Below are 27,303 nucleotides of genomic sequence, written 5' to 3'. Positions count from 1 at the left end.
TAATGCTGTGAAAATAAAAATACCATGATCAATTAGGATATGATTCAGCCTTAAAAGGGGAGGAAGTTCTGACACCTGCTAGCACATGGATGAAACCTGAGGACATTATGCTCAATAAGCCCGTCACAAAAAGACAAATGCCGCCTGGTTCCTAGAGCAGTCAAAATCTTAAGAGACAGAACGTAGGATGGTAGATGCCAAGGATTGGGGGCGGGGGGAGGAAATGGGGTGTTAGTGTTTAATGGGGACAGTTTAAGGTGAGAAGCTTCTGGAGGCGGATGGTATCGACACAGTGTGAATGCACTTTATACCACTGAGCTGTGGTTAAGAGGGTAATGTTATGTTATGTGTATATAACCACAATTAAAAAGACCCCGCAGTGAGAAACCATTACACCCCGCCCCCCCAGAAGGACCACAGTTAAATGGTAGCATGTCCTGAGCGGCCACTTTGGAAAACTCCTTGGCCTTGAAGATGGAGGGAGGGGCCCCCAGCCGAGAAAGCAGATGCCTCTGGAAGCTGGAAAAGGCAAGGAAACAGATTCTCCCCTGGAGAATGGCTCCGGAAGGAAGCAGCCCTGCTGACACCTCGAATTTGGATTTCTGGCCCCCAGACTGTGATTCAATAAATTTCTGTTGTTTTAAGCCCCCCAGTTTGTGGCTGTTATGGGCTGAATTGTGTCCCCCTCCCCAATTCACATGTTGAAGCTCGAAGCCCCCACTGTGGCTGTCTTTGGAAATGGGGTTTTTAGGAAGTAATTAAGGTTAAGTGAGGTCCTAAGGGTGGGGTCCTAATCCAATAGGATTGGTGGCCTTATAAGAAGGGGAAGGGAGAGAACTCTCTCTGTGCACCAAAAAAAGGCCACTGAAGGACACAGCAAAAAGCCAAGACCCTCCCAGAACCCAGCCATGCTGGCACCTGGTCTCAAGACTTCCAGTCTCAGAACTGTGGGAAGGAAGATACATTCTGCTGTTTCCCCCCCCTACCCCCAGTTTGTGGTCATTTTACAGCAGCCCCCGGACACTGATACACCAGGAATTTGGAATTGGGAAGAAAAGACGTTAGTCCCAGTCTGTGTTGCCAGGGCGTGGCCGTCTGGAGAGAGGACACCATGGACCTGAGAGAGGGCTGGGTGGATGACCCCAGTCAGTGAAGCTCACTTGGCCCCTAAGTTCTGTGCACTGCTGTGGGTCCCTTGAGAGAGTCCGTGTCCCAGATTTCCATTCCCTATTGTGCTTAAGCTTCTTCTTTTTTTAAAAAAAAAAAAAATTATTTATTTTGGCTGCACCAGGTCTTAGTTGCGGCACTCAGGATCTTTGCTTTGGCATGTGGGATCTTTAGTTGCGGCAGGCAGACAGACTCTTAGTGCAGCATGCATGTGGGATCTAGTTCCCCGACCAGGGATCGAACCCAGGCCACCTGTATTGGGAGCATGGAGTCTTACCCACTGGACCACAGAGGGATTCCTGCTTAAGCTTCTTTGAAGTGATTCTTTTCCTTGCAACTGCCAAAGTACACTGACTAAAACTGCGACCTCTTTCTCCATTTTTAATTTCAGAGGTTACATATGATCAGTACACGAAGCCTGGGAAACAATACTTTCTCCTGTTAAAGTCAGGTCTACCCGTTAGCTTGGATGTAGTGAATTTAGGATCCTGCACCGTCTTCAGTGGCTGGAAGGATGAACGGACCTCCCGCTTCAACAGGGGCTGCAGTGGGCGGTAGTTGTTCACCATCGTCTTCTCTTCTTCACCAAGTGCAGTAAACATGAGTGAGCGAAACGCGGCCAGCTGGAACGGAGAGCAAGCAGAGTAATCTGGCTGCAGCTGGGGCGTGAACCAGCTCCCATGTCCCTTGTGTCGTGTGTGGTCCCCTTGCATCCCTGAATCAGGGATGGCCCTGTATGACCAATGCAACATGGTGGAGGTGACCCCAATCTGGGTCAGAAAAGGCATGGCAGCTTCCACCTTGGCCTCCTGGACCACCTGCTCTGGGGAAGGCAGCCGCCGTGCTGCAATGACTCACAAGCAGCCCTCTGGAGAGGCCCACGTGGAGAGCAACTGAGGCTCCCAGCCAACAGCCAGTACAACTTGCCAGCCAGGTTGGGAATGAATCCTCCAGCCCCAGCTTTCAAATAACTGCAGCTGACATCTGACTGCAACTCCACAAGAGATAGATCCTCAGCCAGAACCACCTGAATTCTGACCCACAGCAACCCTGCGAGATAATAAATGATTATTGTTTTACTAAGCCACTAAATTTTGGAGCTATTTGTTACACAGCAATAGATAACTAGTTTATATACTATAAATGCTAATGTAACATTTGATTCACTTTGCACTCCAGGAACTAAGAGACCATTTTTTATGTATCATCACATCTGTTCTCGGAATATACTATGTGCTCTGTGAGAATAGCTTTCACGCTTAATTAAACCCAGAACTGGGATTATACCTGCATAGTGACCACCTATTGAGCAAGTCAGGTCTGCATGGCTGAGGGAGAGCCCCCTGGCGTTGTGTAGGGTGTGGAGCATGCTCTTCCAGGCACTCAGGCATGGTGTGCCCACGCGTGTGCACCTGTTTTCACCACTTGTTGCCTCTCAGAAAAGCCTGCTTGGCAGGCCTGTCCCTGCCATCCAGGGGGTGCACACACTACCTCCCCAGCCCCCTGGGAGGGTTGGGGGCTCTGCTCTGGATTTTGGTGTAATACTCACCCACCACTCTGCCTTAAAACTATTGACTTACGTTTCTATTTTCCTGCTGGGTAGCAGTGCACAGAGACTATGGTCACTGCTCTGTCACCCCTCCATCCCTCCTGTTTGCCCACCTTCTCCTGCTACAACATCTGACATCTAATAAGTGTTTATTATGCATTTGTTGAGTGACAGAGGGGTCTTGGTGACAAGAGCCATTTTCTTTTTTTTTTTATTAAATTAATGTGTTTTTTTAAAGTCTTTTTAAAAATTAATTAATTTTTGTTTTTGGCTGCATTGGGTCTTCGTTGTTGTACACGGGCTTTATCTAGTTGTGGTAAGTGGGGGCTACTCTTCCTTGCAGTGCGCGGGCTTCTCATGGCGGTGGCTTCTCTTGTGGTGGAGCATGAGCTCTAGGCGTGTGGGCTTCAGAAGTTGTGGCAAACGGGCTCAGTAGTTGTGGCTCGCGGGCTGTAGAGAGCAGGCTCGGTAGTTGCTCCGGGGCATGTGGGATCTTCCCGGACCAGGGCTGGAACCCGTGTCCCCTGCATTGGCAGGCGGATTCTTAACCACTGTGCCACCAGGGAAGTCCCAGCAAGGGACATTTTCAACCACGTCTGTAACAGTTCTGGTTTGGGGGAAGGGTGGGTGACGTGCACCCACATTCCACCTTCAGCCTTTCAAAACAAATAGCATCATCCCATGACTTTATTTTATTTTTAAAATTTATTTATTTTATTTATTTATTTTTGGCTGCATTGGGTCTTCGTTGCTTCATGCAGGCTTTCTCTAGTTGAGGTGCATGGGCTTCTCATTGTGGTGGTTTCTCTTGTTGTGGAGCACAGGCTCTAGGCGCATGGGCTTCAGTAGTTGTGGCTCGCAGGCTCTAGAGTGCAGGCTCAGGAGCTGTGGTGCACGGGCCTAGCTGCTCCATGGCATGTGGGATCATCCCAGACCAGGGCTCTAACCTGTGTCCCCTGCATTGGCAGGCGGATTCTTAACCACTGTGCCACCAGGGAAGCCCCCTCCCATGACTTTAAAATTAGAGGCTGCGGACTTCCCTGGTGGCACAGTGGTTGGAAATCTGCCTGCCAATGCAGGGGACACAGGTTTGAGCCCTGGTCTGGGAGGATCCCACATGCCGCGGAGCAGCTAGGCCCGTGCGCCACAACTACTGAGCCTGCGTGCCACAACTACCGAGGCCCACACGCCTAGAGCCCATGCCCCGCAACAAGAGAAGCCACTGTAATGAGAAGCCCGTGCACCGCAACGAAGAGTAGCCCCACTCACCGCAACTAGAGAAAGCCCGCGCGCAGCAACAAGGACCCAATGCAGCCAAAAATAAATAAATAAAACAGAGAAATTCATTTTAAAAAATAAAATAAAATAAAATTAGAGGCTGTTTCACAGAACTGAAAGGCTGGAAGGACTTCCAAGGACTCATCAAGAGCCCTCAGAAAACACAGAGCTGAAGGCGAGGTGATGAATGCTGCTGTGATCGATTAGAAATGTCTGTCCTGGGCAGAGCATGGGACAGTGGAGCATGCTTGCTGCATATCTGTCATCCCTAAACTGTGCCCTAGACAGACTTTCTCTAGATTCTGGAGATTTCCAGAGAAAAAGATACTTTAACTTTTTAAAAAGTATATAAGTAATATCTACTTATTTTAGAAAAAATAGAATATTTAAATAAGGATGAGAAAGAAAATAAGAACCGCTGCAGATCTGTGACCATAGGACAACCAGGATTAACTTTTAGGTGCACATCTGTGTGACAGCTTAGGGCATTGCTCAGCAAATAGACACTCACCTCCTCCCTGCCCCACTGGCGTTGGCCTGGCCATCATAACTCGCTTTGACCAACAGGATGTGAGCGGGCGTGATGCAAGCAGACGCTGTAAATGTGCATGTGCGGTTTGGCTTGTCTTTTGCATTTCTGTCACGTGCCATGAAATCCAGCCCTGGGTGGCCACTGGTCCAAGAAGCATGAGAGACACTGGACCCAACCCAACCCCTAACGATGGCCTAAAACAGATTCTCCCAGCTCCCAGAGACCCTTGAGCAGGAAAATAAATGCTTATTATTAGTCATTGAGTTTTGGGGTGGTTTGTTACACAGCATTTTGTAGCAATAGCTGACTAATACAATCCTTCTGGAATTTTCTCTGGGCACTTATAGTTCCATAACTTCTTAGCACAGCATCAGAGAAAACCCTCTGCGGTCTTGCTTTCCTACTGCTCTATCAGCCAAAGAAGCAGAACAGACTCTAAAAGCTTCTCTTCTCCCTCAGTGACCCCACTTCCTTCACGGCTCTCCAGCATTCATCTATGACATCCCTTTCTTAGTTAATTTATTCATCTAAAACACCCACGGGGGGTCCCAATATGGGCAAGGACCCATGTCCCAATTATGTCACTTCTGTTCTTTAAAGTCGCCTTACCCCAACGAAGACCAAAGAGCAAGTACTGGCCTCGTCCGAGCATTTTTCATCGGGGAGACTCTCCATGCCTGAGGCTGACCACTAAGATTAGAAGGTGCTGCATATAACTGTCCCGCCTCAGTTCCCTCCCTTCACCCCACCTTCCCTCCCTGTCTCTCTGTGTCTCTGGTCTGTCTCTTTCTATCTCTGTCTCTCTGATTTTCTCTGTCTCTCTGTCTCTGTCTCCCTGTTTCTCTCTGTCTCTGTCTCCCTCTCACCACCAATATCTCAAGGTCAGAAGAAGACCTGTGATATGGGGAACTTCTGTTCACTCCCCAAGAGCTCCTGTTTCAACTGGAAGATTCTTCTTGTGCAGGAACATCTATAAGGTACCAAAGCACGAAACTCTAGGATGCTTGTTCACGCTATCTTAGTGAAGCCACCAAACCGGAGGGATTCCCGTGCAGCTCTGTGCGCTGGATACAGGCGCCACTCACCTGGTCCTGAGCCACCTCAGTGGGCTTCTTGTGGATGATCCAGGTGACCGACTCAGAGAGCGGAGGCGTGGTCAGGGAGCCCGGATACGTCCAGTAGTCCCGGCAGGCGGGCAGCAGGCAGGAGGGCTGGAAGGGGCCCAGGGCCGCCCGCGCGTCCTGGGGGAGGAGACCGCAGGCTCTCAGGTGGGTGGAGGAGGCCGGGGAGGGGGCGCCACGCTTGGCTTTATCTCAGCGATGTGGCCTGGAGGGGAGCATGTCTCCGAGATAAAGGCTGTGGTCGCGGTTGTCACGTTTGGAAACCGTAACAAGAGAACGTGGCCCTTCCACGCTGAGCAGGGAGGCCCACCGCAGGCTTGTAGTTTTTCTTTTAAGGCTACTCATTTTTGTATACCTTGGCTGTGAAAATATCACACTTTTAAAAGCTGACGTCAAATAACATACACGGCATACGATTTACCATTTTAACCATTTTAAAACGTACAGTTCAGTGGTGTTAAGTACCTTCACATTGTTGTGCAAACATCACCACATCCGTCTCCAGAATTTTCTCATCTTCCCAAACTGAGGCTCTGTCCCCATTAAATACCAGCTCCCCATCTCCTCCCCCCGGCCCCCAGCACCCGCCCTTCTACTTTCTGTCTGTATGAATCTAACTCCTCTAGGGACCTCGTATAAATGGAATAATACAGGATCTGTCCTTTTGTGACTGGCGTATCTCACTCAGCACAATATCTTCAAGGTCCATCCATGTTGTAGCCTAGGTCAGAATTTCCCCCCTTTTTAAGACTGAGTAATATTCCACTGTGTGGATGGACCACATTTAGTTTATCCATCAGCCACCGATGGACACTGGCTGGCTGCCACCTCTTGGCTGTTGTGAATAAAGCTGCTATGAACATGGGTGTACAAACATCTCTTCGAGACCCTGCTTTGAATGATTTGGGGGATACACCCAGAAGTAGAAATGCTGGATCCCACGGTAATTCTATGTTTAATTTTTTGAGGGACCACCAGACTGTTTTCTATAGCGGCTGCACCAGAAAACATTACACTTTTAAGACAGCTGATCCTCTCTTTGGCAGCGTGAGCCGTGGCAATTACAAACGCGCAGGGGGACGCCCCGCACTGGCCGAATTCCCCGACTCGTGCCAGAATTTCCCTTCTCATCAGCGAGGGGTGGGACTGATGGACTGGGTCAGCCCAGCTCTCCAGGCTGCTCCGTCAGCACGTGTCCTGCTTGGGAGCCCCATGTTCAGAATCCAGGTTTGCTTCATTTCCATGCTCTAGAGGAGCACAGGGAGAAGCCTGCCTCTCCGCTCCTCATGACCCTGATGGGGCCCCACCGTCACTCACTCACTCAGAGCTATTCTCGAGCTCCCACAGTAAACCTGACTCCATCTTAGGTGCTGGGGCTACAGGAGAGACAAACTACCCACTTGCGTGGAACTCACTTTTCCTGGAGGAGAGCAGACGGCACCCGGAACAAATAAGTAGAACATCTAGTAGTTTACACGTGATAAATGTGATGGGGAAAAATAAGGTAGGGCAGTGAAGTAAGAGATGTGGGGAGTATAGGCTGGTGTTTTAGGAGGGGTGGCCCTGAAGGCCTCCCTGGGAAGGTTACGTCTGAACAAAGACACGGAGGAGGTGAAGGGGAGGAGATTTCTCCGCAGCAACAGCCAGTGCAAAGGCCCCAAGGCAGGGTCTGGCCTGATGGGCTGGGGGATCAGCAGAGAGGCCGCAGGGCTGGCATGAGCACGAGACGCGGAAGTGATTAAAAGAGATGCGGGGGGTTCCCTGGTGGCGCAGTGGTTGAGAATCCGCCTGCCAATGCAGGAGACACGGGTTCGAGCCCTGGTCCGGGAAGATCCCACATGCCGCGGAGCAACTAGGCCCGTGCGCCACAACTACTGAGCCTGTTCTCTAGAGCCCGTGAGCCACAACTGCTGAGCCCATGTACCACAACTACGGAAGCCCGCACACCTAGAGCCCGTGCTCCGCAACAAGAGAAGCCACTGCAATGCGAAGCCCGCGCACATGAATGAAGAGTAGCCCCCGCTCGCCGCAACTAGAGAAAACCCAGGCACAGCAACAAAGACCCAACACAGGCAAAAAATAAATAATAAATAAATAAATTTATTTTTTAATAAAAGAGAGAGATGGGAGGGGGGAGGGGGGGACACCCTGCTTCTGCCCAGGGCTGGGGACCCCCGTAGAAACCCACCGACAGAGGCAGGGGCTGGGGGGCTGCTCTCTGGATGCTGTGGACAGAAAGCAGGGCCTCTTGGCTGGTCTCTGCCTCGGTGGAAGCAAAGCTCCTGGACAGCTTCTGCTCAGAGGGGAAAGGCTCAGAGAGGTCCCTCGGGTGGACGGGCCCAGGACGGGGCCTCCACCCGCCCCCCCGTGAAGTGAGCGAGCCGAAAGGCTGAGGGGGCAGCCCTGGGAGAAGCAGGACACCAACCAGTGCCCAGCCGGAGCGGAGCCTGAACCAGGGGCCCAGCCGCGTGCGGGGCAAGCTGGGAGACAGTCAGCACAAGGCACCTGTTCTCGGGTCCCCGAGGAAGGAGGCTCCCTGCTGCTGGGGGCCCCTCCCCCCGGCCCTCAAAGGCAAAAGCAAGGAGCCGCTGACGGCTTGTCCCCGGTCGCTGACTCACCGCTCAGCCACGGGGAGGTGGTGTTTAAGTTTCTGGCAGCTGGAAGCGGGTACATTGACTCTCTGCCAGATGGTCGCCAAGCACCTTGTGCCGGGCTCCACCTGTCACCAGTGTCTAGTTGACGGCTTAAAACGGCATGACTGAAACACGCTTCCCAAAGTGTGGCGCCCGCCCACCTGAAGTGCACGATTCTACGGCTGTTCGTATATTCACAGACGGCCACGCGAACGCTCAGAACGGCCGCTTCTAGAACACATTCGTGACCTCAGAACAGAACTCCAGAAGAGAGCCCCCCAGTAAACACTCTTTAGCCGTCATTCCCCCTAACCCGCCCACCTGCCCTCACCCTGCCACAGGCCCCACCCATCTGCACATTCTGGAAGTTTCTTAGAAATGGAATCATCTGCGTCTGGCTTCTTTCACTCAGAATGATGCCTTCAAAAGCCGTCTCTGTTGTAGCAGGTGTCAGAGCTCCATTCCTTTTTATGGCTGAGTAATATTCCACCGTGTGGTCTACTCAACTCTTGAAGGACACAGGTCACATACGCACATGGGACAAGATGCAGAAAGTACCTGCGGGTGTGCGGCGACAGATAAATGCCCCTCCTGCCCCCAGACGCCAGCCCCATAGGCACTGACGTGCCAGACGTCCTCTGAGGCTCTCACCTTGGATTTTCAGAACCAGCCTTTACGTCTGTTTCATGATAAAGAAAGAAAGATAAGAACTTCCGAAAGCCACGTGATTATAGACGGCGGCAAACCCAGATGCTACGGGATGTCTGTCCCATCCCACAGAGCTGGACACCACAGAGGTGCCTCCTAAGGCTGAACATTTTAAAAATCGACCCAGACGTTGGGGGACCCAGGAAGGAGCACAGACTGTGACAAATGACTTGAGCCGCTCACCCTCCCGGCCCACGGGACACAGACCCCTGCCCGCTGAGGCGGGACCTTACTCTCTTCAGATTCTGACTCTTATTCTTCTGGTGAGGAAACGGAGGCCCAGGGAGCAGCATCAGGACCAGAACTGGGCCCAGCAGCTTCCTCCATCCCCTGCCAACACCGTTCCTCCTGCAAGTTTGCCCAGAGCCTTCGGGGAAGCAAAGAGACCCCTTAGCACATAGCACCTCATAACAGCTCTTTCTTTCCCACCAAGCGGTGGAGACCATGCCCTGAGGGGGTGGCTGCCACCAGGGAAACGTCCAGGTTTACTCTGGCTGTGGACCAGGGAGGAGATGAATGCTCCCAGCACCTAGACCTTGCTGAGTTCCTGAGCTGGCAGACGGGGCAACGGGGGCGGTGATCTGGTCTGGTCCCAGGAGGTCAACATCAAGGGGCGGGTGCCACACAGATCAAACAGCCCCTGTGAGGCTGCCGAGGAAGGGCTGGCCCCCATCTCCCATCTGGAGCCGCTCTCGCCATTGTTAAGACAGGTCGGAGACCCACCCGTCCCCACGTCCAAGGACCACGGGTGACTCCTGCCCTCGGAATTCTTTTGTTTGGTGCTGAACAAATAAACTGCAGTTTTCAGGAATTTCCATTTCTCCATCAAAGCCCTCTCTCAGCTGATACTGGAGAAAAGCTACCTTGCTGGCCTTGCTGTCTTTCGGAGCTATGCTGAGTGCAGTCAGGTGTGCAGGGGAGCTGGGCAGGATGGGTGCGTCTGCAGGACCCCTTGCCCCATCTCCCTGTTCTCCCAGGATGGGGCTGACCCTAAGGATACCAGGTGGCTTGCAGGTGGACATTCTTAAATGTCGATAGTTGAGAATTTATTTCAATTGGTTTTATATTTTTTATTATTTTTAAAATATTTATTTATTTTTGGCTGCGTTGGTTCTTCGTTCCTGCGCGCGGGCTCTCTCTAGTTGCGGCGAGCAGGGGCTACGCTTCGTCACGGTGCACGGCCTTCTCATTGCGGTGGCTTCTCTTGTGGAGCACGGGCTGTAGGCACGTGGGCTTCAGTAGTTACAGCACGCGGGATCAGTCGTTGTGGCTCGCGGGCTCTAGAGCACAGGCTCAGTAGTTGTGGCGCACGGGCTTAGTTGCCCCGTGGCATCTTCCCGGACCGGGGCTCGAACCCGTGTCCCCTGCATTGGCAGGTGGATTCTTAACCCCTGTGCTACCAGGGAAGTCCGCATTTCAATTGGTTTTAAAACAAACATTATTGCAAACGGATGCTCCTGCCTGGGACAAGGCTAAAGATTTTTAAAAAGTGGATCACTTTCATAAAAAGTACTAAGTAACTAATAGTACCCCAGGTGGGTAGACAGGCAAAAACCTCCAAGATGCTGCCTGAATGGCCGAATGTTGGGAAACCCCCCCATTACGCTGAGGAGGGAGGGCCCGAGAATTGCAGGAACACCTCGAAGTCGGTGAGCCAACTCGAGACACACCTGGAATCAGCTCCAGGGAGTCCCAGATCCAGAACTGGACTCAGACCCTCAGACCCCTGCGACGCTCTTTCCACCCAACTGGTTCCTTTTTTTGGTTACTTTTTTGGCGAAGTAGTCATCACTCTAGGCAATGTCGCTTTTCCAATTATGTTGATTTCAAACTACGTAGCTTACCTTGTGTTTTATGTCCGGCAAGACCGCCACCAGCTCCTGCAGCGCCTCATGGCGGGCCCCCAGCTGCACAGCGCGGCACGCCGAGCCGTCACGCGACAGGGCAGGGGACAGGGTGACAAGCACACGTCACTCTAAGCTGACCTTGTTTAGAGAGCAGATCTGACGAGGAGAGCTGCGCCCCAGCAGGCTTACCTTTAAAAACACGCCTACCACCGCCAAGCCGTCCTCTCCCATCACGGCTTCCGTGTAGTTTTGGTATTTCACAGCGTTCCAGTGAACTAGATGCAGCTGGAACCCAGAAGAAGAGAATTCCCTCCATCACCACGGAGCCGAGAGAGCTCAACCCGCCGCTCCTCCCTCTGTGTGGCTGACACGTGCCCGAGTTATGCTTTTAATGAATCCACGGCTGCAGGCCGGTTCCCCCAGCCAAAGCTCGCTCGAACCCCAGAAAGCAGGGCCTCGGCATTTCTAGGGGAGAGGAGGAGGCTCGCTTTAACTTTGTCAAACAGAAGTGGGTGGTGGAATTGTTTGCTACTGCTCAGATAGCCCTGAATGAGGGCTGCCAGGTCAGATATGGGACTCTCAGTTGAATCTGGGTTTCAGATAGACAACGGATCATTTTGAACCTACGTACGCCCCCCAAATGGCATTTTTCTCCATCTGTCGCCCTCCTCTGAACTTCACCTATGTCCTTTCTTCACACACCCTCCGCTGGTTTTCCTAAGTCCCAAATCAGCATCGCTACGGACCAGATGACAAGGATTTAAATCAGCGGGGAAACAGGCTGGGGGAACGGGCTTTCCTGGGCCCTGGTGAGTAAGAGGCAGCACCAGGACCCCTGGGTTCTGCGTGAGGGCACGTGGGCCGATGCTGCGTTTGGCTCAGAACCAGGAAGGGGCCTGGGTGTCTGTCCACAGGTCCTGCTCCAGCATGCGTGGTGGTGGAGGCCTTTCTGAACGGTGACCCAGGCCGTGAGTCCACAAGGACTCGGCCCAGAAAGTCCTCCAGCCTCTTGTGGTCAGCAAGACCCTCCCCCACGCGGCTGCTGGACTCCAGGGCCCGGGCGGCCCTGCCAGGGGGGCGGGGTCCACGTGGCTCCAGGTGGCACCTGTCAACAAGTCTCAGTGCTCCTGGCCACGCACACCAGGGACCGTGAGTGTGGCGTGGCCTCCCCCTGCCCTCCCGTAGCTCACCTCAACCCCCCACCCACTGTCACGCATGGTCTTCCAGAAGTAGGGACAGCTGGGCCTGAGGTCGCGCCCACAGCCTTCCTCTTTCATGGACCCCCACCTGTGGGGCTGGCCTGGCCTCCCAAACCCCACAGGAAAAGGCCCGCTCCAACATGGGCCGGAGGCACGGCCGGGACGGTCAGGCAGCCCCCGCCCACCTGGCTCACGGACAGCCCCTGGTGGGTCCCAAGCTCTGCCCCCTCTACTGGGGGGCAGCAGACTCCTCTATTGAAAGGCTGCTCACCAGAAACCGAGGTACAGGTGCACAGTTACTAAGAGGAATGAGGTTTACTGAAAGCAAGTGTGTTGCAAGCCGCTGTTCCTTCATTTTTGTCATATTTGTCAAAATGTGTGTAATTATAACAATCAATGGAAGTCCCTAATTATCAACTGTCCCCAGAGGCCACCTCTGGCTGTGTGATCGCAGTGATTTTCCCCTTCTGGTTTGACCGGACTGTCGGTCTATTTTAACCGTGGTATTACTTCCGTAACAATGGTGACAAGAACAGTCCAGAACTTGAAATACCTCTAAAATCCAGGTGGCTGGTGGGTGGACGGAGGGAGGGCCGGTGGACAGAGGTGCCCCAGAGTGAATCTGGCACACGTCAATCACAGGATCTGGGTGGTAACCTCACGGGTTCTCACTATACAGTTCTTTCATTGTTTTGGTAAGTTGGAAACATTTCATACTAAAATATTGGGGGACACCAGTAAGGCACTGCTTACCCCTCCATAACCACCCAAATCCAATTCCTGACCTTCATCTCTACTCCTTTTCTTTACTGACTCCCACTTGGAAATGTTGCAAATATCCCTTTGTCTTAAGATAATTTCTACCGTAAAGATTTTCTGTTCTCAGTATAAGATCTTGAATGCCTCGAAGGACAGGAAGCTTCTCGCCTCTCATCGACCAGCAGCAGGCGCGGGGCTGAGCGAGAGCTAAGAGCACAGACGCTGCTCCTAAATCCCAGCTGCCTGACTTCGGCAAGTTTCAACACCACTCAGAGCCTGTCTCTTCTCCTGTTCGCTGAAAGCGCTAACAGTACCCTCCCCTTAGGAGAGCCGTGAGGTTGAATACGTGGGGTGGCCAGTGGTTCTGGTTTGAGCACTAAGGGTCCCGTGTCCCAGGAAATCCGTGCTGAGCAACCAGGATGCTTGATCACCTGACATCGAACCTGGCACACGGGAAGTCCCCACACATCAGCTGCTACGAACCTCTGCCGGGTACACGTGATCGTCCACCGTGTGCTCCGAGCCCCACTCGTTCGCTGCTCCCCAGTGGAAGTGGAACTGTTTTAGTCTGTAGTGGTTTTCCAACGGGCCACCACTGATTCCTGGAAGGTGAAGCAGTGGAAATGGGGTGTTAGTCTAGTTGCTCGACTGTGGGGTTGCTGTGACATTGACTACATTGGGGTTACTCGATTTTGCTCTCAAGAGACTGATGTTCTGCTGAAACCACAAACTGAAACGTGGGACCTTGTCTGCCCTGTCACCTGACCCCATCACCTGGTCCCGGCGGGCCCCCGGCAGCGCACAGGAAACACCTGAGTGATGCAGATGCCAGTGCCGCCACCTGGTGGCAGTAGGGGCCTCAGCCAATTGCAGGCGGCAAGAAGGCAAAGAAAAACCATTTCGGAGATGCGTGCCATGCAGGTCCTATAAGATTTCCAGACCTTCCTTTAATTAAAAAAAAAAAAAAAAAGAAAGAAAGAAAGAAAAGAAAAAAGAGATGTCTTTCAAATGAAAGAAGAGTAGATAAAATTCTATCACCAAATAATTTCATAAGCTAATAGGTAATGAGTAAGACGTTTAAATAAACAGATTCTGAGATATAAGGTACTACATTTTGGGGACTTCCCTGGTGGCGCAGCGGTTAAGACTCCGCGCTCCCAATGCAGGGGGCCCGGGTTCAATCCCTGGTCAGGGAACTAGATCCCACATGCATGCCGCAACTAAGAGTTCACATGCCACAACTAAGGAGGCTGCATGCTGCAACTAAGGAGCCCACCTGCTGCAGAAAAGACCTGGTGCAACCAAATTAAAAATATATATAAATATTAAAAAATAATAATAAGGTGTAACGTTTTCCACCAGGGCTGATCTCCAGGCAGCCCCTGCTCGGTCTAGCCTCACTGTATGACCACTTTCTAAGTCACCCTGAATTCCTGGTGAGGCATCCCCAAGAGCTGTTAGCGTGACGCACACAGGCTCATCATCCCTGAGCACCTGCTCTGAACTGTGGGATCACGGGCGCTGTCCCAAGAGGTCCAGGGCCACAGCTGGGAGCCTGCATTTGAATGAGCTCCCGGGGGGCCCTGATGCACAGGGTTTAGCCGGTCTTCCGGTCTTCAGCTGCACTTTGCTAACAGATTTCCACCACCAAGTGCTACAAACGTAATGGTAACGGTTGGACATCCGCTTGTATTCGAGGTGAGCGTAGTGTGACACTGGGATCCTCGAACAGGTGTAGAGGACGCTGGCACAGCGACGGCGTGAGTTCCCGGGGTGGGGGGAGGGGTGGGCATTGCTTGCATCAGCTCCTCCATGCGGCAAAAGCAGGGACGACACTTAGTGACGTGACGGACGCTGCTGAAAGGGTCAAATACGACTGGTAGGGGTGCTTCTGCTTTGTTTTTGCCATTGAAGGTACTGGTAGCAGAAAGCACTGAACTGTAAACTGGAAAAACAGATTCAGCCCATTATTCTGCCCTCGATCAAGTCATGAAGCTTCTCGCTGTCTGTCTTCACTTGAAAGCGTTGGTCTAGAACGTCGTTACGGGCATCTCGTCATGAGGCTCTATGGCTTTATTCTCCTGAACACCCACAAATTATATCTCATTTGAAAAACATACAGAGAAGTATCTCATCCCCCCGCAAGTCTAAAAAATCAGAGTAAATCAGGAAGCCTGAGTCCATGGGTGTGGAGGAGCCGTTCTGCAGGCAAGAAGCTGAGGTGGATAGAAAACCTCTCTGTTGGGTTCAAATCACAAGACTTTACTGGATTTTCTGTGAATGAGAATACAAGGGGGTGATTGTTTTCCTTTGAGAGGTGAGGACACATGAGCCTACTGACCTCTGTAGTTTTGTGTTGTTTTTGAATTTACTAAGAGAGGCTAAAGAGGTTGTCAGTAATCCCGGGCACGGGAGCCAGGATTCGAAGCCAGGTCTGACGCCCAAACCCGTGCCTTGAGTACAAAACATCATCTGAGGAAATTACAGAAGCTTGAAACACCAGCAGTGCGAGCTTTGTGTCACTCCTGTTTGGCACTGTGTATCATGCTGGACGGGGAGGTGGGAGCCCTGGCCAGCAGACACCTGGAACCGCCAGAATGCACTGACTAGTGTGTTTGCTGGGTGACCTCGAGCAAGTGGATCAGCCTCTCAGAGCCTCAGCTGTCCCACCTGTGAAATGAGCAGTGCTGGCAGGATGGCCTCATGAAGTGCGGTCAGACGGTGATGACAATGATGGTGGTGACCACACGCCACGTCACTTTTCGGGGACTGGGCTCTCCTTCACGTAACAACAAAGCAAGGATTCCTAGCTAGGTGGTCCTGGTGGTCCCTCCCAGCTCAAGCATGTGTAGACACCACACAAGGTCTCCAGAAAGAGCGACACCAACTGCACGAGGCAAAACCCCACCACCAGCTGGGTGTCGGGCAGACCCCGCCAAAAATAACCTCGTAGAAAAACCACTCCCAGCTGTGGCCACCAACAGAGCAGGGGAGGGGAGGGGGCCGGGCACGAGCATCGCCCCCGCCTCCGGCAGGTGAAGACTTTCCCAGGGTCACCCTCAGGGCAGGCCTGGAGCCCAGGGACCAGGGCCCCACGCTCTCCCCGCATCCAGCTGCCCCCAGAATTCTCCAAGAAGCAGCCTCTCGCAGGGGGACTCCCTCCTGTCTGCTTCCCAAAGACAGCTGCCCGTTGAAGGAAGAGAATGTGGACGGAGGTCAGCTTTGGAATCGGGCCTGCAGGGAGGAATGTTCCTCTCGGTGGGGCCTCTCCTTCCGACTGCAGGCTGACACCTGGTCGTACGTAAGTGGGCGGGGGCTACCCTGAGCTGGGACCGAGCAAACTCACAGCAAACCCCGCAGGCTGCTGCCCCTCGCCAGCTCTGTGACCTGCAGATGCAGATAAGGAGGAAAGCACAGCTCGAGCATCTCAGGGGGGAAGCGAAGAGGGAGGGAAGGCGTGGCCAGAGGAGCCCTGGTGCCACAGGCTGGGCTGCAGTGGCGCCCTGCGGCCGGTCGGTGGCGCACCCGGAACCGGGCACTGTGATGCCCTCAGCCTCGCTCCTTCAAAGGCATTTCAGGAGAGAAACAGCATCAACTGTACAGGAGCTGCTTGAGTACAAGCTCGGGCGTCAGACTTGTACATCTCGAGCATCTTTCAAGTCAGGGACAGAAGACTCTCTGGAACGACGTCTCTAAAATGAGATGGATGGGCAAAGACAGCCACTAGCCGAGTGCCAGCGTCTCTGCTGAAAAACCGGAGAACGGTGCCCCGTTTCTGCAGGTGGTCGGGGGTGCGCTGTGGGTCGGTGCTGGCGCCATCGCCTCCGAACGCGGCGATCTCGGTCCGGTTACTAAACTGTTCCCAGCCTCAGTTTCCCCGCCTGTAAAATGGGGAGGGTCCTAGCACCTACTCCATGGGACGTTGCCAGGATTCAATGCAAAGTTCTCAGCAGAATGCCCAGTATTCTGGAAGCACCCAAAGGACGAAAGCCGGCAGCCATGGCACGTCTGTGCGACGGGATGAGTACAGGGTCTCATCTGCTCTCACGGGTCAGCATCTCCTGCGTCCCGGGCACTGTGCACCCACATCTGTCGGTGCCCGTGATCACCAGCGCCTTGTGGACAGTCAGCATGAGCTCTGAGTGTACTAACTGACAAGCCAGCGTTCACCCAGCGCCCGCTACACGCTGGGCATCGTGCAAAGCACCCTGCCTTCCCCAGGGACCGCCCCTCACAGTGACCCTGCGAGCAGCTACTGCTGGCCCAATTTTGAGGTGAGGAAACTGAGACTCAGAGGGGTCCATCACCTGCCCCAGGTCCCCCAGCATTTCCGCCCCAGGCCTGCTTGGGCCCAGCCCCTCGACTTTCGTGGCAGGGTTCAAGCCAAACGCTCACCTTTTCCCGCCAGGAAAGTTAGGAGTCCAGCTTAAGGCAGCTGCCCTGGATGAAATAATCTCAGTGACCTTTCATAATGACCAGCGTCAGAGTCATTCCCTTCCCTGGTGGCGCAGTGGTTAAGAATTCACCTGCCAATGCAGGGGACCCGGGTTCGAGCCCTGGTCCAGGAAGATCCCACGTGCCGCGGAGCAACTAAGCCCATGCACCACAACTACTGAGCCTGCGCTCTAGAGCCCGCGAGCTACAACTACTGAGCCCGTGCGCCACAACTACTGAAGCCTGCACGCCTAGAGCCCGTGCTCCCCAACAACAGAAGCCACCGCAATGAGAAGCCCGTGCACCACAACGAAGAGTAGCCCCCACTCGCGGCAACTAGAGAAAGCCCGTGCGCAGCAACGAAGATCCAACGCAGCCAAAAAGAAAAAAATATATTAATTAATTAATTTAAAAAAAAAAGAAAGAAAGAAAAAGAAAACAGGCGAGCCCAATTTGTGACAAGGGGGCCTTTAGCTCACCAGCCCCCAGACTCTGCCGTCCGCAGGGCTGTTCACAGACCAGAGGCCATGCATCCCCCTGGCTGTCTCTGGGAGCAGGTGTGTCACGACGTGTAACTGGGGAATTGCATCCCCGAGGACAGAGATGTTGGAGGCTGACTGCAAGCCCAGATCCTACTGTCTCTGTCCTCACAGCAGCCTCTGATAACAGCCGTCAACTTGTAGTTTGGTGCTTTGACCAGGATAAGCAGGCTGTTGGCAGGCACGGTTGTCTTAGGGCTTAAAATAAGTCCAAGAGCAGGTTGACATGTTCTAATTAATCCAAACTGCAAATGACTCGATGGTGCCGAGGAGCAGCCTGTTCTTGGTGCCCCTCCAGGATTTAACCAACGTTCCCTCCGACACTCTACGCACAAGGGCAAAGGCTCTCCGTGCGTTCTCTGGATTCGGGAGGTCTTTGTCATTCTCTCCAGGAAAGCGGGAGCCACAGCCGGCGGCCAGTGCACTGGTGGTGCCTGAGGGGCACGACCCCACCCGCAGTACCCCAAAATCCAGAAATGAGGGAGGTCAGATTGCTTTTGGGGAGCTAACCTCTGGGACCACCACACATCGGCTCTGGGTTTGAAGCCAGGCACACGTGAGCACAGCCCCTGGTTTCAGGCGGCGTGTCCCACACGGTGGTCCTATCTCTCTGGACCTCAGGCCTGATGTCTGTAAAACGATAATGATGCCCCCAGGCCCATGAGAATGTGGCGAGTGCTTACCAAACGCTCCCTAGCACGGCCCCTGGCACCCAGGAGGAGCTCAACCAGTGGTAGGACCTTCTGTTATTACGACCGTATTCTGGTTATTATTACATCATGATCACCATCTCATCATCCCAGCAGAGGTCTGCAGTCACCGGAAATAGCCACTATTACTCCCAAGATAGGACCTGCGCGTAAAGACTTTGAGGGATAAATGTATCTTAAGAGAGAGTCCTTTAGAAGGGGCTCGGCCAGCCACAAAGCGTAAAGAGGAAAAACCATGCATTCATTCAACAAATATTCACTGAGTTCCTACGATGTGCCACAGCCGCGGCTAAGTGTTGGGCGTGGAGAGGGTGACACGGGGCAGCCCTGCCCCTCCCGGAGCATGGACTTCCCAGGGGCAGGCAGGCAGTGAGTCGTGGACATGTGGGCAAGGACGGGGTGCTCTAGGGAGAGCTGAGGGGTGCGGGGCATCAGAGAGGGCCTCCCCGAGGAAGTAGGGGTTCAGCTGAGCCGTAAGAGGGAAGAGGAGGGCCGGCTGTAGGCGGGAAGGGACAACAGGCAGAGAGGCCTGGAGGGACAGAGCAGGCCACTGTGATGGACCTGCGAAGGCCCCCAGTGGCGGGAGCGCAAGGTCAGCAGGGAGACGGGTCGGAGGGCACAGGGGTAGGTGCCGGCAGTGGCCACGTAGGGGAGCCTTCGTCTGCAGACTTTGAATGTTCCAGTCTTTAGAAATGGATGTCTGCCTAGAGAGGTGGGGTCTGGGGGCGACACTTGCATCCCCGTCCTTGACGTAGTCTATCCTTCAATGCACCTTTTCCCGCATTTCCTAACTTGAGATCTCCTTGCGAGCAGAGACTGCGTCTGGGGAGGTCCTGGGACCTAACGCGCCACCAGGCAGAGCGGGCGCTTACTGCGCGGCTGTATTGCAGATCTACAATCCTAGCTCCTTGCATGGAGCAGGAATGGCTAATTCCTGGGTGGTTCTGTGGAAGCAGTGGTGAGGGGCACTCCTGGCAATGGACGGAGGGAGAACAGGGTCACCACACTGGGTGCGACGGCGGGTAGGGATGTCACACGGTCCTACGAGCGTCCACCTCCCACCTCCCAACTGATGCCGGTAAGTGGGGTGTTTCTTCAGACAGCTGCCCACGACGCTGATGAGCCCCCAGGAGTGGTAGGGGTGTGTTGGCACCAGACGGGCCTCAGGCTTGCCCCGCAAGACTGGCAGCCCCCTTTCCGGGGCAGAAGAGCTGGTGGTTTAGGGAGATGCAGAGAGGGAGGAGGAGAGGGAAGCTGCCGGGCTGGTCACGAGGACCCTGTGTCCCTAAGGGAGCAGCAGTTGAAGCCAGGCCGGGGGAGGGAAGGTGCGATGCACTGGTGACCTTGGCCTGGCTGGGGTGTGGGGTCGGGGAGGGACTGACATGGATTCAGGGGCCGTTGGGGGAGGCGTGTTTTCCTGGGTGGGGATTATCATTTCCACAGGTTGGGTGAGGGGAAGCACACTCCACCCAACCTCCAGATCACACCTCTGCCCCCCAAGATACCCACGCCCAGAACCTGAGGGAAGAAACAGCGGATATACAAGGAATGAAGATGAAAACTATACGGTTTTAAGAATCAGAATGCCAATGAACGAATTTGCAGTGAAAACTGTCCCAGGAAACAAGTGTGGACCGAGCGGCCCCAGTCACCTTCCCGACGGCACAGGACTTCCTCCCGGAATGTATCCCCCCTGCCACCCCCTTGCATTGTCTGGGAGGCACCAGCTCACGCCCACTGCAGGCCCCCCGCCTGACCCGTGGGGGAAGGGTCCCCTGGGCCCTGGGCCCTGCGTGGGATGATGCAGGGTGCTGGGAGATGGCAAAGCAGTTCTGCTGCCTCGTTCGCGACCCGCCTCCCGGCCCCATCTCCAGCCTGCCTTTCCAGCAGGGCCCCCCAAACTCTCCCGGCGTCTCCCTTTTGGCTTTCGTGCTGGAGTCAGTTTTCTTGGGTGAAGATTCCCCAACGGATGGACGTGAAGTCTGTGAACTTTAAAATCAGACTGACCTGCAGTTACACGTTCACTCCAGGAGCGAAGGCCGCTCACCGGGCCCCACTGTGCACGCCCGCTGCCGACTCCATGAAGCTCACGCTCAGGACCCTGTCCCGGTGGCGCTGGGCGTCCTTATTAGTTGTCATTTAGAGGCTGAAAGGCCATTATTGGCCCCCCCTTTACAAACGGCTTAAAATCCACTTTGGTGTTGGAAGGAGCCTTAGCAGGCCCGCGACCTCTGTGCCCACTGGGTCCTTGAGAGTGAGTGACCCTTAGGGAAGGCTGCTCACAGCTCCAGGCTTGGAGTTTCCATTTTTCCTCCTTCGGCCGATGGATGGGGTCACCAACCACAGAGTCCTCCGTAGTCAGAGGAAGCCGGGCCGGGCCTGGCCGGCGCTGGGTTCCCTCCAGTGGGAGGCCTGAGAGGGGCACAGCTGTGTCTTGTTCTGGTCTTATCTGGGAGGAGCCTCAGCAGGTGAAGCTAAGCTATCACGCTGAAACGCTCACTTCTCCTGGCTCGGAGGTAAGTGCTTCTCTCGGGCCTCTTATTAGAGGAGGGTGGGTGGGTGTCCGACCTCAGTGGACAGAGGAGGAGACTGAGGGTCAGAGAGGTTAGGGAACGAGCTTATACTACCAGGCTGATAAGCTCTTTCTGCTGCAGAGCTGGGCCCTGACCATCATACCGTCCTCCCCGCCCCCTGAGCCCTACAGGAGGAAGATGAGCCGCCCCCAGAGGAGGAGGGTCTAGCAGGGAAGGCGGCTCCCGCAGTCCATGTGGCTAAGTGGGCGGGGGGAGCAACAGCGGGGCATCTGAGCTCCTGGGACTCAGGCACTACAGTGCCAGCAAGACCTGGACTCCCGGCTTCTTTTCTTTTCTGTGGATGGCGGGGAGGGACTGGGATTTGGAAACAGCCCTGATCTGAATGTTGGACACAGACGTCCTCTTCCCATGTATGGGAAGAGGTCCCATCTCTTGGAGTTACTGTGAGAATGAAAGGCCTTCAAAAGTGTACCCTGGGGCTTCCCTGGTGGCGCAGTGGTTGAGAGTCCGCCTGCCGATGCAGGGGACACGGGTTCGTGCCCTGGTCCGGGAAGATCCCACATGCCGTGGAGCGGCTGACCCCGTGAGCCATGGCTGCTGAGCCTGCGCGTCTGCAACGGGAGAGGCCACACCAGTGAGAGGCCCACGTACCGCAAAAAAAAAAGTACCCTGATTTGCACATTGATTTGTCGTGTAACGGGCACTCAAAAGCACCTGGCAGCAGTAACGACATCACTGCTCGTGGTAACCTAGGACCTGGCTCAGAGAACACAGGCGTCTCCTCAAGGAACAGCGGGATCTATCTGTGGCCTTTGGTCCTTGACCTTCCACCCCACTTTCTGCACCTACACTGCCCATCGGGTGAAAACAGTATTGTCACTCCTTAGGAAAAGGATCGCTCGGGTGCTGGGACAAGGGGGCCCCGTCTGTGACGGGTTTGCGGGGTGCGACCACGCGGTCTGTCTGGAGCCGGCGCTATGTTCCTTCTTGCTTCCTACCCTCTGCCAGCCCTTCCTTCCCTGCCCTTCAGTCTCACATTCCTTGGAAAGAGCCGCTGCCTTCACCTCTGTTATTCATCGTCGTTGCTGCTGACCGGCCTTGATCTCTGAGCTCTCCTATCCCTCACCCGCTGGAACCCTAATGTCCTCAGTTCCCCGATCTGGTTTGCTCAGCCTTCCTGCGCTCACCTGTTGGTGTGACCTGACCAAAGTGCTCACATACTGTGCAAAGTTACTTCTGCACCGCGCACCTTCTCCACCCACTTCCCTTCCTGCTGCCAAGGCTTTCCGTTTCTGTCAATGAATTTAAAAATAAAAATTATGGGAGTGTCTCACGATTCTCATTTTCTTACTGCAAAACTTATTCTTAGTTCTTCCCGTCTTTCAGCTGCATTTTCCATTTCCTTTGCTCCCGGCACCTTCCAATTTCCATTGGAGATGAACAAAGAAGACAGAGAATCTGAACAGAGGTGGCTAGAGGCTGGAGATGGGCGTGGGTGGGTGGGGCATGTGAAACTGAGCAGGAGAGAAAGAAAGAGGAAACTGGGCTTTGGGGAAAATGACAAGTAAAGTAAAACCAGATTGGCCTGTGTGGACGTGAGCCCCAGGGGGATTATCCAAATAATTTATACGGCCAGGGAGAGACACCCAGAGAATTCGTTGGGTCTGTGGCAGGGCGGGGAGGGGCCCTTGGAACCCGACTGAGAACGTGCTGGAGGAGCGAAAACGCGGGGGTCAGGACCTAGTCGGCACAGAGGCCTGGCTGCAACAGGGCGCAAAGGCCTTGAATCTGAAAACGACCGGGATTGGGGGATGCCGGGGTCAGCTCAGGTTCAACCGCCAGGTGGGAGCTCCCAGGAGAGCACGGGGAGCGTGCCTCTCTCCTGGGGACCGTACCCCTGGGGTCCTCCCCTCTCGGTCCTCTCCTGCTCCAGGCGGGCTCAGCCTGTCACTGTGATGGCCTCACCCCACACGAGCGACCGAAGCTGGGCGACGGCCATCAGCCTGGGGCCAACATGGCGATCGTGGGGACAGAGGCGCCGCCCTTAGCGCCGCCCTACTGGGAAGCGGGCCCGTGCCGCAGCCCGCCCTTGTCGCCCCATTTGGGAAGCCCCCACCTGGAAGAAATCCCCCCAGAAGGAGGCAGAGCCGCAAGAGGGAGGATTCTGACCCAGCTGTGCCTGGACGTGTCAGTGCACGGTTGACGCAGCGATGCGACATGGGCTTTAGAATCAGCAGGGGTTGGGCCTGAACCTGACGCCCCCAGCCTCCCCTCCACCGTCACTCTCCCCGCCCCACCGGCAGCCTCCGTTCCTCCTTACATAGAATGAGGATGGGGACTTCCCTGGTGGTCCAGTGGTAAAGCATCTGCCTTCCAATGCAGGGGACGCGGGTTCAATCCCTGGTCAGGGAACTAAGATCCCACATGCCTCGGGGCAACCAAGCCCACTCGCCTCAACTACTGAGCCCGGCGCCACAACTACAGAGCCTGTGTGCCGCAAGCTACAGAGCCCACGTGCCCTGGAGCCCGCGCACCTCAACTAGAGAAGAGAAAACCCACACGTCACCACTAGAGAGAAGCCCACGAGCCGCAACGAAAGATCCCGCGTGCCACAACTAAGACCCGACGTGGCCAAAAATAAATAATAAAATAAATCTTTAAAAAAAAGAGAAGAATGAGGATGCTCATACCCTCCATAGCGGCATCTGTCTGTGCCGGGCTGTTGTTCATCCAACCGGGGCTCTTTTGAAAGGGGGTGTTTGCATGTCTCTCTGTCCAGCATACCTTCCCCCTTTTAGAAACAGTGCCACGATTTCCCCTGGACCAACGCGTCCCTGGGTGTGTGATCTTGGTGGGGATCTTGGTCAGGGTGCTGGGTGTTCCGCCGACGAGGGGCAGGGTGACTCCAAGCTCAGCCACCAGTCCTCTTCCCCTGGGACTCTGACTTAGTTTGTCAAAGGTATCTTAACCATATACATACAAAAGTCCAAAGTAACCTTCGAAGTTTTTCACATTTTTTGACTTAAAGGAAAATGAACTTGTTATAGAGATAGCGTAACTGAGAAGGACCCTATGGGGCCTTCCCGGGACCCACCTCTCCCCTAGATCCTCTGCTATACCTCCTCTCTGAAGTACCCAGATAATAGTATCTCATGCATATTTCCTGAGTTTTTCAGATGCTAAAAACCACCCCTAAATGAGGAAGAAACGAACTAATTGATGACCCTGAGCACATAGCCTCGGGACCTCCCAGAGCCATCAGCCCATCAGAAAATTGCGCACAAGTTGATCACATCCCCTGGGACGCCCCTCCCTTTCCTGGCCTTTAAACAAAATGTGCTGAAACTCTTCAGGGAGTTTGGGGTTTTTTGAGGGGCACGAGCCACCTGTCTCCTTGCCTGGCCCTGCAATAAACCTTTCTCTGCTCCACACTGCGACATTTCGGTACTCTCTGGCCTCATTGTCTGTCGGGCACATGAACTTGCATTCGGTAACAATGTCCCTAAGACCCTTGACTACACATAAAAATTATACAGGAAGAGTATAGATTCGATAGGAACGCATCTACATCCAAATCTGTTTTTCTCGAAATGACTAGTATATTCACACAACTATTAGCCAACCAATGAAAAGTTCAGGAACTATTATTCTTTATTCAATCTGATAAGTTGCTGTGTAAAATTAAAAAAAAATTAATATACACCGTATTAAACCTGAAAGGACAATTTTAGTTGCTCCTTGAGAATTTGGGCTTGGAACAGACCAACAAAGGCAGAAAAAAAGTTGGCACGCTAAGTACATAAATGCCTAAACCTCTGCTCCCCAGATCCCTGAGCTGGCCTGGTCCCTGTGCTTTTAAAGACGTGGTTAGGGGCTTCCCTGGTGGCCCAGCGGTAAAGAGTCCACCATACAATGCAGGGGACGTGGGTTTGATCCCTGGTCAGGGAACTAAGATCCCACATGTTGAGGGGCAACTAAGCCCACGCGCCACAACTACTGACCTCACAGGCCTCAGCTACAGCCCACATGCTGCAAACCACAGAGCCCAAAGGCCCTGGAGCCTGCGCGCCACAACTACAGGGAGAAAAACCCGCACGCCACAACTAGAGAGACGCCTGCGCGCCAAACGATCCCACGTGCCACAGCTTAGACCCCACGCAGCCAAAAATAAATAAATAAATAATAAATCTTTAAAAAAAAAAGATCTGGTTAACATCTGGTTAACATCCAACTTGCCCTTCTCTTCTTTGAGGTAATCTTATCCTTCCAAGAAGATGCTTTGGTTTGCGTCGATCAGAGTTGGGGTTCCCGTCCACTTGCCTTTGGCAAGCCCTACATGAGAAGCAACCCTGAGGGATACCGTGAGAGCCATTCCAGGCACGTAGGCTGTGCTCAGGAAACATGGGCTCCTTCTTACCTGTGAGATGAGGAAAGAGACCCCTGGAAACTCTGAGCCACGGGGTGCGTGAAGCACCTCACAGGGCCTGTCACAGGGAAAAAGGGCTCTCCATGCCATGCTGCAGCCATTGGCCCATCAGAGTTGGGGCGGCTCAGGCTGGGCCCCCACTGCCGTCCAGTCCCTCTGCCTGACTCGTTTCTACCTTTAACTTTACATTCATTATTCACCCACCAGTTTACCGAGCACCTGCGGCGTCCAGGAGGAGTGATCCTGCCCTCGTGGAGTTTACATCCTCACTGGGGCCATGGGTTAGTGAACAAGACGACTGGGCATATGGGAGGAAGTGGACCGAGGGCTTTCCTGGAGAGGACCTGGGTTTGGGGGCTGTGTCTGGCGTCCCCAGGTTCTGTGGTTCCCTGCAACTCCCAGGACTCAGCGAACAGTCACATGCACGGCTAAGACTCACCACGGCGAAAGGATGCAAAAGCAACAGCAGCAGAGGGAGAGGGAGTGTCTGGAGGAGACCAGGTTTCCAGAGTCCTCTCTGGTGGTGTCATAAGCCACACCCTGAAACCCAGCAACGAGCTGTGACAACACGTGTGGAGTGCAGCCCACCAGGGTTGCCCATAGGAGACTCGGTGCCCAAGGTTCTCAGTGGGGGCTGGTCACGTAGGCACCCCCCGCCCGTTGCAAATTCCCGACTCTCAGAGGCAGACCAGAAAAAACTGAAAAAACACCAGATGGAATCCGGCAGCCAGTCCCCACAAGTAAAAGAGAAGTGGAAGGAAACTTCCCAAACCTGTAGAGTATCCACCCAGCACGGGTGAGGGTTCCCGCCAGTGAGGCTTAACGAGATGGTGCGAGTACAGCCCTTGGCAGGACGCCGGGACCCGCCTCCCTGCCCACCGGCCCTGCAGCCCTCCGCCACTGGCAACACCCCCAGCCAGGCTCAGGCTCGTCCCTACTCCCCACTTTCCCCTCCCCTCTTCCTCCTGTAGCAGCTGGACATCAGCCAGGTCACTGCCCCGTCTCACTCTGAACGAGGACCAGCGAGGTTCCCAGGCTCCGGACGCCCGGCCACCATCCTTCCTCCGTTCCTCCCAGGCCTCCTCACCTCGGAGACTCTCTCCTCTACCCCACTCTGCTTTTCCCCTCTGAGTGCAATGTACGTTTTATTAGCTCACTGTTTCTGCCTTCCAGAATGAAACCCCCCAGGGAGGCCCTCAGCGTTCAGAGTTTTGTCCCCAGTGACGTGTGACGTAGCTGGTCGGCAACACCAGCTTTAAGGTGAACATCACTCTGCCCGTCCCCATCGCCAGCCTCGGCCGTTCTCCGTGCCTCGTCCTCTTCTCTGCCGACCCCGTGACCCACTCTCCGGAGTGACAGGAGCAAAGGGCCCCGACCCCAGCTCAGGCTCACCTGACCCCTCGGTGGAGTCGTCGAATTCCACCTGGAAGAGGTAGCCGGTGTTCCAGACGTAGAGGCAGGCCGCCGAGTCGTAGGAGACCCTGAGGGGCTTCAGCCGGGGGTCGTAGACGCTGTCCTTCCAGCGGATGTTGATGGGGGACTGCCGGGCCCCCCTTGGCACCGAGGCCGGGCCCTTCCAGAAGGCATGCACTGGGGGCAGAGAGAGGGAAGAGGAGCCCCTGATGGTGCGTGGGCGCCGTTGCAGCCTCAGAGGGGGCGACAGAAACCTGCAAACGCGGTCCCAGAGGAGCCAGCACGGGGGAACCTGGCCCAACGTGGAGCCTAGCCTGGGGCCACCAGACCCTCGGCCTCTTAACACCGCCCCTGGTGGGCGGGGCCCTCGCGCCACCTCCTCCGCGGACCACGCCCAGGAACCGATTCCTTCCCGCCCTTGCGCTGCGCCGAGTTGGTTCTCATCTGTGGTCAT

General features: G+C 54.5%; 1 protein-coding gene across 1 annotated transcript; it reads right to left on the bottom strand.

Annotated features, from left to right (window-relative positions):
* Positions 1–13: 13 nt before the first annotated feature.
* CA5A (carbonic anhydrase 5A) lies at positions 14–27,303 on the bottom strand. The gene is made up of 6 exons (XM_033845331.2): positions 26,829–27,303; positions 13,277–13,395; positions 11,025–11,120; positions 10,833–10,895; positions 5,612–5,767; positions 14–1,790 (listed from the first exon to the last, which is right to left on the bottom strand). Exons 1-6 carry the CDS (start codon positions 27,301–27,303, stop codon positions 1,572–1,574), a joined length of 1,128 nt encoding a protein of 375 aa, XP_033701222.2. The 3' UTR covers positions 14–1,571.

Source organism: Tursiops truncatus, chromosome 19, assembly GCF_011762595.2.
Source record: "Tursiops truncatus isolate mTurTru1 chromosome 19, mTurTru1.mat.Y, whole genome shotgun sequence".
In the NCBI taxonomy this organism is placed as follows: Eukaryota; Metazoa; Chordata; class Mammalia; order Artiodactyla; family Delphinidae; genus Tursiops; species Tursiops truncatus.
This window is presented reverse-complemented; position numbering and strand designations above follow the sequence as displayed.